This window comes from Bactrocera neohumeralis, chromosome 4 (genome assembly GCF_024586455.1).
Source record: "Bactrocera neohumeralis isolate Rockhampton chromosome 4, APGP_CSIRO_Bneo_wtdbg2-racon-allhic-juicebox.fasta_v2, whole genome shotgun sequence".
In the NCBI taxonomy this organism is placed as follows: domain Eukaryota; kingdom Metazoa; phylum Arthropoda; class Insecta; order Diptera; family Tephritidae; genus Bactrocera; species Bactrocera neohumeralis.
In genome coordinates this window covers 74487277-74500983 of record NC_065921.1, presented here as the reverse complement: position 1 = coordinate 74500983, position 13707 = coordinate 74487277, and the positions used below count along the sequence as shown (strand labels likewise).

The following is a 13707-nucleotide window of genomic DNA, read 5'->3' as shown; positions in this document are numbered from 1 at the left end:
GAAAAAAATATTTAGACGATTAAATTTTTGTGAATTTGGCCTTAAAAATCTTACTATTTTTGCCCACAGCATTCTATGAATTATATCATTTAAAATAGTGGTTGAAAATATGTAATCATTCTTCAGTATAAAGCCGTCCATTACATTTCTTAAGTACAAGTAGCATAGTTCTATTTCTCTCCTTTCCTTATCCCTTGGCACGCATTTATTTTTAGAGACAGCTGCATTTGCAGCATTAAATATGTCTATGTGGTGTGCGATATAGAGTATTGAAGTATTTATATCTTTATATATATAGACTTGTGTATTTCGATATGACTAATGTGAATTTATTTATATTTGCTACACTATTTCTACTTGGGCTAGTTCGAAGCATATCTACATATAGTAGTATACTTGTATATACATATGTACATACTTATATTATAAGTAAAAATCGTCATTTAAAATGAAAAATATGTAATGTAACATCACTTTTCATAAGCTTACAGGCGAAGAAAACCCGTTATAATATAAGCAACTCGTATAGAAACAAAATTTGTGTTTCGGTTATAAAGTGGTTATATATTGGTTATGTAGTGGTTATGTATTGGTTATATATTGGTTATATATTAGTTATGATTGGTTATAAAACGGTTATAAATTGTTTATATAGTGGTTATGTATTGGTTATATATTGGTTATATCTGAGAGCGGCAGCCTGAAAATTTACGATATTACATATATACATAAAATTTCGATTTTTTTGATGATACATTGTTTTGCATTTAAGAAGAAACATTCGTAAACTTTTCAGCGATTTTGAATCAATTTGTCTCGCAGGCGGCGATCAATTGAATTGAGTGCAAATAAACAAATTATTGGTTCCATATACACACTGTGTGGGAAGATACATTTGGGGAACACATTGCAGGCCCAGCGACATATAAATATACAAATTCATTATATATTATATATACATACACACATACATATATGTATGTATTGAGTGTGAACTTTCACATTAGTCAATTGCGCTGGTAGCGTCAAATGCGGCACCCAAGTGCGACTGATCGCTGGCCTCTGCAGTTGTTGTAAATAAATAAATACAAATGCTGAACATATTATACCATATATATTTATATATACATATATGTATGTAGCTAATGTATGCTGCCTGCAAACAAATTTAACATAATTTTGAAATATTTCCAAAATCTTTGAATTCATGAATCTCGCCGGCCAAGTAATCCCGACATTTTTCTAAATGTTTCTAAATTTACATTTATTCATTAGCTCGACTTGCTCATTAGCTGTTGCCTTTGTCTTTTTTGCCTTTCATTTTTGATTTTTTTTTCATTTGTGTTCTGTTTTTTCGACGCACCATTAATTTTCCACAAACACATTTACATATACACAATACTGTCTCTAATAATATTTTGTTTGTAATTATGCGATTGCTTTATGTGTTTCTAAAATAATTCCAAATGTTTTGATATTTTCGGTTGTATCAACATTTGCATTTAATTTACCGTTGCGCACAGCAGATCGAACAGCATTTTCGAACATTTCAAACATTCTAGAAGCTGCACTGTTATTCATCAATTGCCAAGAAAATATTATGAAAATGAAATTAAGCGAATTAAAAAAACAAAAAATTATTAAACAAAAATAAGCCAAAAAGAAATTAAGAGAAAAACTAAATGAATAAATAAATAAAAATAAAAAATTGTTGGCGTGCCAACAAGTGAGAGATTAGAGAGATGATGGAAATTTCGGCGCACTCAGCTGTTCGATATTAATTTTTAAGGAAAGTCAAAAATAAAAATAAAAAAAGTCGAGCATTTTTGCTTTTTTTTTGTTCACTGGCTTAATTGTGCTTAAGAAAGGCAGTTTTTGTTTAATAATTAAAAAAAATTTATAAAAATTAAGAAGTTAAGTTAAAATAATCTCAATCTATTTTAAATTGAAATTTTATTTTAAAAATTATTTTTATATATATTGTTTTGATTTCAAAGATAGGAAAAGGGTGTTTTTATTAGACATGTGATTTTTAGGAAGAATTTAGCTTTATTATGAAGATAAGATTTAGCTATTATGTTTTAAAAATGATTTCGAGGAAGTGACCACGCAGATATATTCTAGCCGATATATCCAATTTTCGGCCACTCAAAGGGTTACATGGGCTTACGGGTTTCAAAAAATCGATTTCTTATTGCCTTATTAAATTTTTTTTCAAGTTGATCCGAGTAATAGTTTCGGAGATGCAGCCTTGAGAACTTGTGTGCTGCGCCGTCTTTAAACGAGTTTTTCTCGAAACTGTGTTTTTGAAGTCCGTTGGCAAAATTTCGCGATAACTACTCAACCGATCTTCATGAAATTTGACACACGCCTTTGAGATACAATTCTTAAATACTTGAAGGACTTTTTTCGATTACAACTATTTGAAAAAAAAAACCTAAATTTAAATTTTTTTGTAAAATGTCTGCCAAAAATCCAATTTTCAGTTTTTTTCCTTCGTCCAAGTTCTAATTTAAGACTTTAACAAAAACACATATTTTTTCGCTTTAATTGATCCTGTAAGGAGTTACTGCCAACGCGGGCTTATCGTTTTTTCGAGGCGTCACCGAAAATGGCTTCGCAATGGCCGAGTTTAAAATTTTTGTCTAAAAATTTTCGAAGTTTTTTTGTTAATAGTATATATTTTTTTAACAATAAAAAATTCTAATAAAATATTTCATTTTTTATATGAGAAAACAATTTTTTAAAAAGTCTGTATTTTACCCGAGGAAACCCATGTAATCCCTTAAGCAGCAATGCCGCGCTCTCCCACTGCTTCCATCCCATTCTCTCCTAAGGCATCTATCGTCTCCAGCTTATCTGCGTAGACAAGTGACTACACATAAACCACCCAAAAAAAAAAGTCCAGCGGTTTTAAAGCGCACAATCGTGGCGGCCTTGTCTCACACTCATAACGCAAGATAAAATGCTCACCAAAAGTTTCGCTCAATAAATTTATTGTTTTATTGGCTATATGACATGTAGCGCCTTCTTGTTGAAACCACAGCTCATTCACAACAAAATCCTCCAATTCATGTAACAAAAAGTCGTCAAACAAGCTTCCAAGAGTTCCTTATTGACTGTAACATTATGACCTGCTATATTTTTGAAGAAATATGGCCCAATGATTCCCTCTGGCCATAGAGCGCAGCCAAGAGAACCTTTTTGAGGATTTGACTTTGGCTCTCAACAATCTCTTACCCATTCAACCAAAAGTAAATACACAATTCGTGTTAAATTGAGAGTCAGTGACCGTCTTGTTTTGGGAATATTTACCAAACGTGGAAGGCGCTCGATCGTCGTCCGGCTTCAATTCATGCAAGAAGTGGATTTTGTAAGCAAACAAACCAAGATCCTTCCATAAAATTTTGAATAAAGTGGATAGGTGCAGATACACAGGTCTAATTGTTGCGAATGATGGCGGATGGACTCATTCGGGTCTTCTTCGACACTTGACTCTACAGCAGTAATAGCGTCTCGGTCTGATAGTTATTATTATGGTAGTTATGTTTGAATAATGGCATAAGAGAGGATCGCATCAGAAATTGATTATGGTCTGATCTAAGTTTTGTAAATCTAGAAAAAATAGCTGCAGTAATTATAATTTAAGTATCCACAAAGTCTCTTATACAAAGTACAAATCTGCTTAGGTGTATAATTTCTATACCCACCAACTCAGCTGTTTATCGAGAGGTGTGAGGTTCCAGGTGTTTTGGTCTTGATCTCGCAAACGTGGAACAATCCAGAAGAAAGTGTTCAAATGTTATATCTTCCTCCAAGCGGCTTCTGCAACTATCAGTCGGTAAGATTTTTAAGTTTAACGCATGCCACGCTTAGTAAAATTAATGGCTAAGCGACGAAGGCCGATGGATGCCGGCCGAGCAATACAAACACGGCGGCTTAGAACTGATATGGAGCATTCATCAGCTTCTTTGTAAAATATGATCGCACGAAAGCATGCCTGACGATTGGAATTCAAGTGTGCTTTGCAAAATCCACAAAAAGGGAACCACGCAAACTGAGCCAACTACCGTGGGATAAGCCTCCTCTACAACGTATAAGGTTCTATCGAACGTACTGTGTGAAAGATTAAAGCCCACCGTCAACAAACTGATAGGAACTTATCAGGGTGGCTTTAGGTCTGAAAAATGAACAACCTACCAGATATTCACCATACGACACAACTTGGAAAATATCCTTGAAAAGAAGATCGACACATGCCACCTCTTTGCCGATTTCAAAACTGCTTCTGACAGCAGGAAAAGAAATTATGCCTCTATGTCTGAATTTGATATCCCCGCAAAACTAATCCGACTATGTAAACTGACGTGGAGCAAAACCACAAGCTCCGTCAGGATCGGGAAGAACCCGTCCGAGAGATACTAAACGAGGTTTTACACAACGCAACTCCCTCACGTGCAGAGCTTAAGCGAGTAGGTACTAGTACAATCCCCTATAAGAGTATGCAGCTGTTGGCGCAAGGCAATGATCCGCACCGTTACTTCTGCTTTCTTCAGACTGGGTAAGAAAGCGAAGCAAATGGGTCTGCCAGTGAACGAGGGCAAGACGAAATTTCTACTGTTATTAAACAAACAGCCGTAGCAATCGCGACTTGGGTCCCACGTCACTGTTGAGAGTCATAACTTCGAAGTTGAAAATAATTTCATCAGAGGTGAGTTGCTTTAGACATGTGTGTCTAACTGTTTGCCGTATTTTTCTAGCAAAGGAGCTGTTTATTTGTCGGAACCGGCGATATCGGACTACTATAACATATAACTGCCGTAAGAACTGAACGATCAAAATCAGTTCTTGTATGGAGACTTCTTTATTTGTGGAGGGTATTCTACCTTCGCTGCAACTAAAGTTTATTCTTTTTCTTGTTATATAATATGTGCACTTAAGTGCGTTTTAAATCACTTCATCGACGGTCTTGATGGACGGAAGTTGTGCGTGGCGCGCAACCAATATAACAAATCTCCCACTAGAGCTTAGATTTATGCTGATTTTTATGGCATTTCGCACGCATTTAGAAATTAATGCGATTTTTATGAATTTGACGATTGTATATGTTTATAATTTCCTATGAAAGCGGCGCAAGTGAATCACATAACATAAATAAACAGTTGATTTTAATGCCAACGCAGCGGAAATGCCCAGTTGATGGCGGCAGAAGCGAAGTAAATTATCTGGCAGCTGTGTATATACTTAGGTGTTTATGTATATATACTATATATGTATAGATATATTATATATAGATAGATGTATGTGTACATATTTATATTTATGTATATAAGTCATGTATGTATGCACTTCATGAAAGCTGTGCACTTGCAATCATTTGCCACCTCGGCACATAAGTGACCCACTTGGCTGTCGGCCATTAAGTGCAGCGCTTGCAAGTCATTCTATTTCTCTTTCATTTTTTGTTTGTTGCAATATATAGTTTTTCACTTTCGCACAATTAACTGTAGTATGGCGTCTAGCAGTGGCTAAACAAAACTATGCGAAAGTGCTTTGTGCCGGCCGGCCGGTTTATGGACCGCACATTTACGGGCACAACGGAACACCCATGCGAGTAAATTATGAGTATATGACTGATAATAATTACGCGCATAAATACAGGCAGGCATTCAATTTAATTATTATTTTAAAGCGAATTTAAGTCGTTGCAGCAAAAAAATATTTTTCTTTCAACACTAAATCTATTTAGTAGCGAAAAGTTAGTAGTACCTGCTTAGCCTCTACTAAACGACGTCTATTTAAAATATTTTGCTTTCATTTCGACTTGAATTTATTTCATTAAAATTCTATTATTATAACCCCTTTGTCCATAAATTTGCTTTTGATCTTCGAAATACTAATAGTCGTTGAAAATTCTTGCCTTCAGCTGCCTTCATCTGCCTTCCGGCATTTGTGGTTTGCTTGTTCCCAATTAAATTGGGTTAAGAAAACTGCAGCGCTCGCCAAATTTAATTTAGCTTTAATGGAATATGCTATTTTTGGTCCATATGCCAAGGCGAAAAATAGACAGCGACTCAGAATGTATAAACATTATGCATCGTTGGAGACGGTAATGGAATGAGCATGGAAAAATTTATAAGAAATTTTTTTAGGAATTTTAAAGTGACAAGAGCAGTGGATAAGTTCGAGTTTTTGTTAATGGCTGGAGTCTGTATAGTACCATAATTTAGTGATGACATTGCCCTCAGTTTACGACAATTCGTCAAATGCAGAGTTTTACTGGTGTACATGCCGTTCTTGCAACAAGTCCATAATAAGAAAATGAAGGGAGAGTTAATAAGGAGCTTTATTCGTTGTTTTTATTGACCTGCCGTCAGACTCAGAGAATCTGGGTACTTAGATGACAGCAATTCTGAGTTGTCTTGAATCTTCGCACCCTTTGCTTTCCTTCCACTATAATCTGCATTACCAGAACAGCTGAGTCTAGTTCTGGTTGTCGTTTCTCTACTCAAATACCTTCGAGGGATAAATGGGTGGGAAGGACTCGCTGGAGAAGAGGGGCGGTAAGCTTTTATACGGATGGATTAAAGCAGGGAGGATTATTGGCGTGGTAGACTGTCAGGAACTTTCAACCAGCTCCCGTTTTAGGCTTTATGATTATTGCAGCGAAGGTGGCCGCTATTAAGGTAACATCAAATCTATTGCTACGGAGTGCAACCTTGAGTACATAATCTCAATAACTGCGGTAAGGACATGGTTAAAAGCTCTGTTGGTTTCTTATGGTTCACTTTCGTACTGTTTGGCTTCAGACCAGCTCAGCAAGAGCTGCTCAACTACCCGCAGCTATGTAGTCACTGAGTCTTTTTGGTCCAGGATAAGTCTTAAGAGGACTGAGAACTCTTCGCTCTCAGTAAGGTCCACACATTTCGATCGCTGTTAGTGTTTTAACAGGACGTTATCCGATCGAGATTCAAGCGGTAAGATTGAATGTCTTATATGATCTCATAGTTGCGGCAGTGTCCAACACTTATACAACCCAAGTAACCCATGCCATGAGTGCCTAAACGGACAGCAGCAAGGGTTCTCTTCCATGAATTTAGAACTGGCTGAGCACCAAACAAAAGACTTTTTCATGAAAATGAGGAATGTGGAAAAAATAATATTGATCAGTATAGGACTTTATTGGTGTAAATTAGAGCTGAAGTTTCTGAGAGTACCCCTCAAACAGAGCAAATAAGAGCTGTAATGCTTAATCATGAATAATGGCAAATAGAGGCTGCATTTATTTTAGCTGGCGGTTTTTCAATGCAAGGGTAATGATGACCGTCGACAGTTAGCTATGGAATTATGTGCCTAAAGAATAAACGCTGTGCATACGCTTTCAGCAATATAAGCTATTTGTGCTTTCCGAATCATATGCAGTGATTTGGCTGAAATGATATGCTGCCTTCTGACATTCAAGGAGATGAATACGCGCGAATATACCGACCAATAGAGCCACATACAGGTACCAAAAAGCTCAGTGAATTGAGAGCATTGAAATGCGGCAGCAAGGGTGGAACTCCAAACCATACAGGCTATAGAGGATACTTAGAATGTCTCGTCACCTTCACGAAGAAATGCTTATTCCGGTGATACCGTTGAAGAGTTTTGAGTTGAGAGTAAGTTAGGTTTAACGGATTAAAGTTTCGCACATCGGAGTTTTATACTTTCCCTTGCTAAATAGTATGTAAACAAGCTGGCTGATCTCCATAAGCTCTGAGAGCCCTTTTGAGAAGTTCTTATGCATTCACTTTTTAGTTTGGACTTGACACCAAATGTCCAGAACTTGTCTCTGGCCTATCATTTTGCTGATGAAAAATTCGCCTAGAGAGAGTTTCTATGAAGCAAGCATTATGAAGTAGCCCTCAAATTGCAAAAGTAATGACACAAAACGGTGTATTATTGACGTTAATATGATCATTCTGATTATGTTGAACCAATCCATCAATTTAATGCAAATGTAAAGGATTTCCTTACTAGACTTTACATAAATATTTTAGAAATCAATAATAAAATTAAATAAAAGGGTAAATGGTACAGAAAACTCACCATAGTATTGTCGAAAACTTGCATATTGCTTGTTTCTTTAAACGCTTATATAAGTATCACTTCACAAACAGCTTAAGTCCTTGAATTTTTGAACGAAGAAAGAATTTTATTAAAAATTTGTTAACATTTAATTTTGATTTAAATTTTTTTATTTTGATAATTTTTTTATGTATCACAATTTTTAATCATATTATGTTCTCATTATATATATGTAATTATTTATATAAAATATTGCATGTAATTTACTTTGATTTGAAAAAGAAGATCAATAAAAATATTTTATTGGCTTATGTCTGAAAAATATTAATTATTAATTTTGAAAATTTCTAACTCTATCAATAGTGAATATTCAAACTTGATTTAGAAAAAAAAATTATAAATATCAATTTTTGAAAATTTCTAAAAATTTGGATAAAAAAAATTTATTTTTTTAGTAGTAACTATTAAAATTCGGATTTAAAAAAATACATATATTTTAATTTTGAAAATGCCTAATAATTTGGATTAAAAAAATTTATATTTTAATTTTTCAATTTTATTTAGTAGTAAATATTACAATTAAGATTTGAAAAATATATATATTTTAACTTTAAATTTTAAAGAAATAATTTTTTAAATTTTAATTTTTTAATTTTTAAATTTTTTAATTTAAAATAAAAAAATTTTTTGGTAGAAATATTGAAATTCGAATTTAAAAAGAATTTTATAAATATTTTAATTTTTTAAAATTTCTAAAAATTTTGATTAAAGAAATTATGTTTTAAAATTTCTGCATTACTAAGAGCAAATATTAAATTTTGATGAAATAAATAAAAATATATTAATTATTGAAAATTTGTAAAAGTTTGTATTAAAAAAAATAAAAAACATATTTAGGATAGGAATTAAATTTTTTTTAAATTATTGATGGTAAATATTGAAATTCGGATTAAAAAAACATTATATTTTATTTTCTTTTAATTTATACAATTTATAAGAGGAATATTAAATTTTGAACTAAAAAAATTAAAAAAATTATATTATACAAGTTTTGAAAATTGTTTATTGTTAAATAATAAATATTGAAATTCGAATTAAAAAATAATTTTTCCATATACATACATACATACATAAATTAATTTTTCAAAATTTCTAAAAATGTGTAATAAAAAAATTTAAAACAAATTATATATTTTAAGTTCTGAAAATTTGTTAAATTATTAATAGAAAATATTAAAATTTCAATTAATAAAATATATGTTTTAGGTTTTGAAAATTTCTCAAACCATTATTAGTAAATATTGTAATTCGAGTAAAAAAAATTTACGTAGATTCATTTTCGAAATTTATTAAAATTTTGAATAAAAAAATAAAAAAAACTGTTGTTTTAAGTTTTGAAAATTTCTTATATTATTAATAGTAAATAGTGATATTCGAAATTAAAAAAAATATAAATTTAAATTTCCAAAAAGTTTTATATTTTATATTTAAAATATTTTAAGTTTTGAAAACTTCTTAAATTATTATTAGTAAATCCTAAAACTCGAAACAAAAAAATATTGATTAATATTTTGTAATTTTCAAAAAAAATTGGATTAATTTTTTGTCATTTTCAAAAAAATTTGGATTAAAAAAGTTGTAAAAAATTAATTATTAAGTTTTGAAATTTTTTTCAAATTTTTGTTAGTAAATATTGAAATTCTTAATAAAAAAATATAAATTTTTGAAATTTTCAAAAAAAAAATTTGGATTAAAAAGTTGGAAAAAATTATTTATTTTAAGTTTTGAAAACTTATTGAAATCCGAATTAAAAATATATGTATATATGCTAATTTTTGAAAATGTGGATTAAAAAAATATATATTTTAAGTTTTGAAAAAAAAAGTTGGAAAAAATTATTTATTTTAAATTTTGAAAATTTTAAAAAATTTTTTTAGTTAATATTGAAATTCGAATTAAAACAAAAAATAATATTTATATGTACATGCATTATAATTTTTTAAAATTTTCAAAAAAAATCGATTAAAAAATTTTGAAAAAATATACATACATATTTATTTTATGTTTTGAAAATTTTGAAAGTTATTATTAGCAAGTATTGAAATTCGGATTGAAAGAAGTTTTACAGTTACAAATTTTTGTAAATTTCTAAAATAAAAAAAAAAAATAATATTACAATTTGAATAAAAACAGTTCATATATTAAACATTTTCTATTTATGAATGTAATGTTTGAATTAAAAAAATTCATAACAATATGAAAATTTTGAAAATTAGTATTCTATAAAATTTGAATTTAAAAAATTTAATAAATTTTTAAAATATAAATATTTAATATATATTTTTTTTAAATATTTATTTTAATAAATTTTTAAAATTTCGCTAGTTATAAGTAGTGAATATTAAAATATAAACTTAAAAAATATTATATATTAATTTTTTAAAAATTTATATGTAACTAATATTATTAATATTATTTGCATATTAATTTTACACCGAAATTCTTATTTAAGTGGCATTAATTTATTATTATTTTTTTTTTTGATATTGAAAACTTTTTATATCACTAGCAATCATCGAGGGTTCTCATATTTCAAACACAAATATTCCAGACTTTTTTCGAACGAAAAATGCATACGTCTCTTTTTCTGATCGTTTTTCTTTTATTTAGAATACAATTTAGTTTTATTTTTAGCGTCGCTAATCGGTTTTTTTAAGTATGCTCGAATAGAAATAAATATTTCACCATAAAATCGAATAATTTTGCACCTACTTAAAAAATGTTTCGAATAAAATAATTTTCTATAAAGTAATTTCCGAATGTTTCGGTTTATAGCGGTTCGGCCGGCCGCCCGATTATCACGTTATGAGTCGCGTCGTCCAACTGCCAAGGCATAGCGGCTAGCGGCCGTGCGTTGCTTGCAGCGCCAACGAATGCGGTAAAATTTGTTGTTTTTTTCTCGGATACCGGTGGCTGGGGGAGCGCCGGGGTGCTGACGAATGCGTTGCTATTACGAAATCTGCCGCATAGACGTCATTAAACGGACGGTATCGGCCCACACGAATTTGCTTCGCGCTGTCAATAGCGCCCGCTGTACGACTGGATTCGGCAGCTCAGTTCGTTTTCGCTTTGTTGTCGTTATTGTCGCGCACACTTTGCGACCCCAGGCGCACAAGATCGGCACTCGCTTGCAATCATTTATTATACTTAGCACCGTGTTATTTTTGTTATTTAAATATTTTCAAAATTTATTTTCTCCATTTCGTGCGCTTTCTTTTATGTAAAAGCGCTTGTGTATAGTATTTAATATTTTTCTTAGCTTTTGTATGTATGTGACAGTTTCGAAATTACGTAAAAAAGTAAAAAATGTCTCCACGCACGTCGCCACAGCTTCCATTAACGCGATCTCTTGCTTTTGCTTGCACTGTTCATACATTTTTATTTTGAAAATGCTTGCCGCACACAGCACATATTTCAATATTCGGGTTTATTATCTGATTGTGGATATAAAGGGTGTCGTTTTAGGTGTGTTCGGCACTAAAATGGAATAAGTTGCGCATGTGATTGTAGCTGAAGCTGTGGTCGGTGTGAACCTCATCGATCCAGTTTCTTAGAAGTTTCGAAAAAAGTTTGGACCAAATACAAAGGCAAAACGTAACTTTTTAAATGTGTTTGTGTTTTTTTATCCCCTTTCTTCATGCAAAATCATCAGATTACATATAACGCTTTGAACTAGAAAAAGTCAGTAGAGTATCAGTCCATTCCAATTAAAAGTTCCAGTGGATATTTTTTGTTTTGCTTTTCCGGTTTTGCTCTTTGGGATCAGTTTTTTTATACAAGCAGTCAATGAATTTGACATTGTAGGCATTAACAACAGACCTGTTAGCGTAGCCTTTTCAAGCCTAGAAAAAGAGCGAATGAGGTTGGTCGTTTGGTGGTGAATGAGAGCAAGACAAAGGAGTTAGAGGCCACCTATAAAGATTCCTCGTATCTTGGGAAATATAGCGATGTTGGCAACTGTAAATTTGAAAAAGTTGAGCAGTTCGTATAACTCGGAACCAGCATAAATGCCTTCAATAATCTAAGCTTGGAGATAAACGGCAGAATAATTTTTGCCTCTGGCAATTAAGCAGCAGATCTCTCTCACTCGTTAGAATAACACAAATTACACTCCATAAGTCTCTGATCATGCCCGTCCTAGTATAAAGCGCCGAAATTTGGACGATGGCGACCCGAAATAAAAAAGCAGTTGGAGCATTCGAGCGAACATTTCTCCGCCATGACTTCCTGATCGGTAAGCAATTGAGAAGCAGTTCTCTCTCGATGAACAAAAATTACGCTCCATAAGTGTCTCATCATTCCCGTCATATCATACGGCACAGTTGGAACATTCAACAGTACTGTTCTTCGCAATATCTTTGGAGCCGGCTTCGTGAAAATGTATAAGGTCTACAGCGAGTTGGATATAACTAAGCGCATGATAGTCCATTAAATGCGCTGATTAGTCCAGCGAAATACTCTTACGGCTCGAGATCAGTGGATGGAAAACAGAAGCAAGCGACCCGTCCGCATATAAGATGTACAGCGGGTGTGACCTCGCAAAGGAGAGACACAACTGGCAAAGCTTTGTATTCTCGACCACCAACGACACATGGTTGTAGTGTTAAAGAAGTAGAAGAAGAAGGAAAAGAAGAAGAAGAAGGAAAGGTCAATGGTAAAGAAAATTACTTTGGTCATTAGTTTTAACAAGTATTACAATGACTTCTCTTCGAGATGCTGCTATGCCTGGAAAGCCTTCGAAAAAAACCAAGGATTTTACAGTAGCTAATATTGCATATGGAAAAATTTTTCTAAAATATTGCCGAAGGTTCGAACAGTTACAGAGAGCGAATTATTTTTTCCTTAAGGAAACACTTTCAACATCACAATGCTCTGAATTATAAAAATACGTCAAGGCAAGAGGTATGAGTACTAGCTTCACTACGTGCCAATTTGAAAAATATACCAAAAAATTGGTGCGTGTCTTCGCTAAGCAATTGTAAGATCCTTCTGGGCTAAAGTGAACCGTAAGAGGTCCTCTTCACTACTTGCACTTAGCAAAGACAATTTCGTCGCAATAGTAAGTATTCCGACGGGACACTGTCCAATAGGTACTAAATATTTTGAAGGACGCTCTTTGCCAAAATTGGACTGGACTCATTTTTCTCAAAATTTAATTTCGAAAATTGAACAATTCGAAAATTCGCATTTGAACATTTTATTTCGAGAATAGAAAAAGTGACGCGAAATAATTGTTCAGCCTAATTGACAGCCATGAGTTAAAATAACATTCCTTATATCTAATGCCTGTTGATCGCAATTTTATGCACGAATTATTTAGAAAACACAGTGTTCTTCGAATGTAAGGAAACACATATTCATAATATGCAGTACTTCAAGCTGATGGATTGTTGCATTCCAATGAAAGTCCGAAAATAAATCTGGCGTTGGACGGCATACTCAGAATCTCTCTTTGTGATTTGTTTATTTAACGCTTGACGTTTGGACATTTAAATAAATTAGCACATCATTTGCTTACATATTTTGAAATGAGATTTTAAGTGCAGTTGCTATTAATAAACTTCCTGCACAGATATT

At 32.3% G+C, this 13707-nt stretch overlaps 1 protein-coding gene across 2 annotated transcripts in view; it reads right to left on the bottom strand.

The window, feature by feature from the left end:
• Positions 1-10965, bottom strand: part of LOC126756690 (D-beta-hydroxybutyrate dehydrogenase, mitochondrial) — a 95557-nt gene extending 84592 nt beyond the window's left edge. Inside the window, exons 1-2 of one of the 2 annotated variants that reach the window (XM_050469932.1) lie at positions 10843-10965; positions 8092-8170 (exon numbers count right to left, since the gene is read on the bottom strand). In XM_050469932.1, the coding sequence (XP_050325889.1) occupies positions 8092-8115 (24 nt within the window). In that variant the 5' untranslated portion in view covers positions 8116-8170; positions 10843-10965. Of the gene's footprint in view, positions 1-8091; positions 8171-10624; positions 10726-10842 lie in introns of those variants that run through there. The other variant, XM_050469934.1, reaches the window with a different exon arrangement.
• Between the last annotated feature and the right edge of the window lie 2742 nt (positions 10966-13707).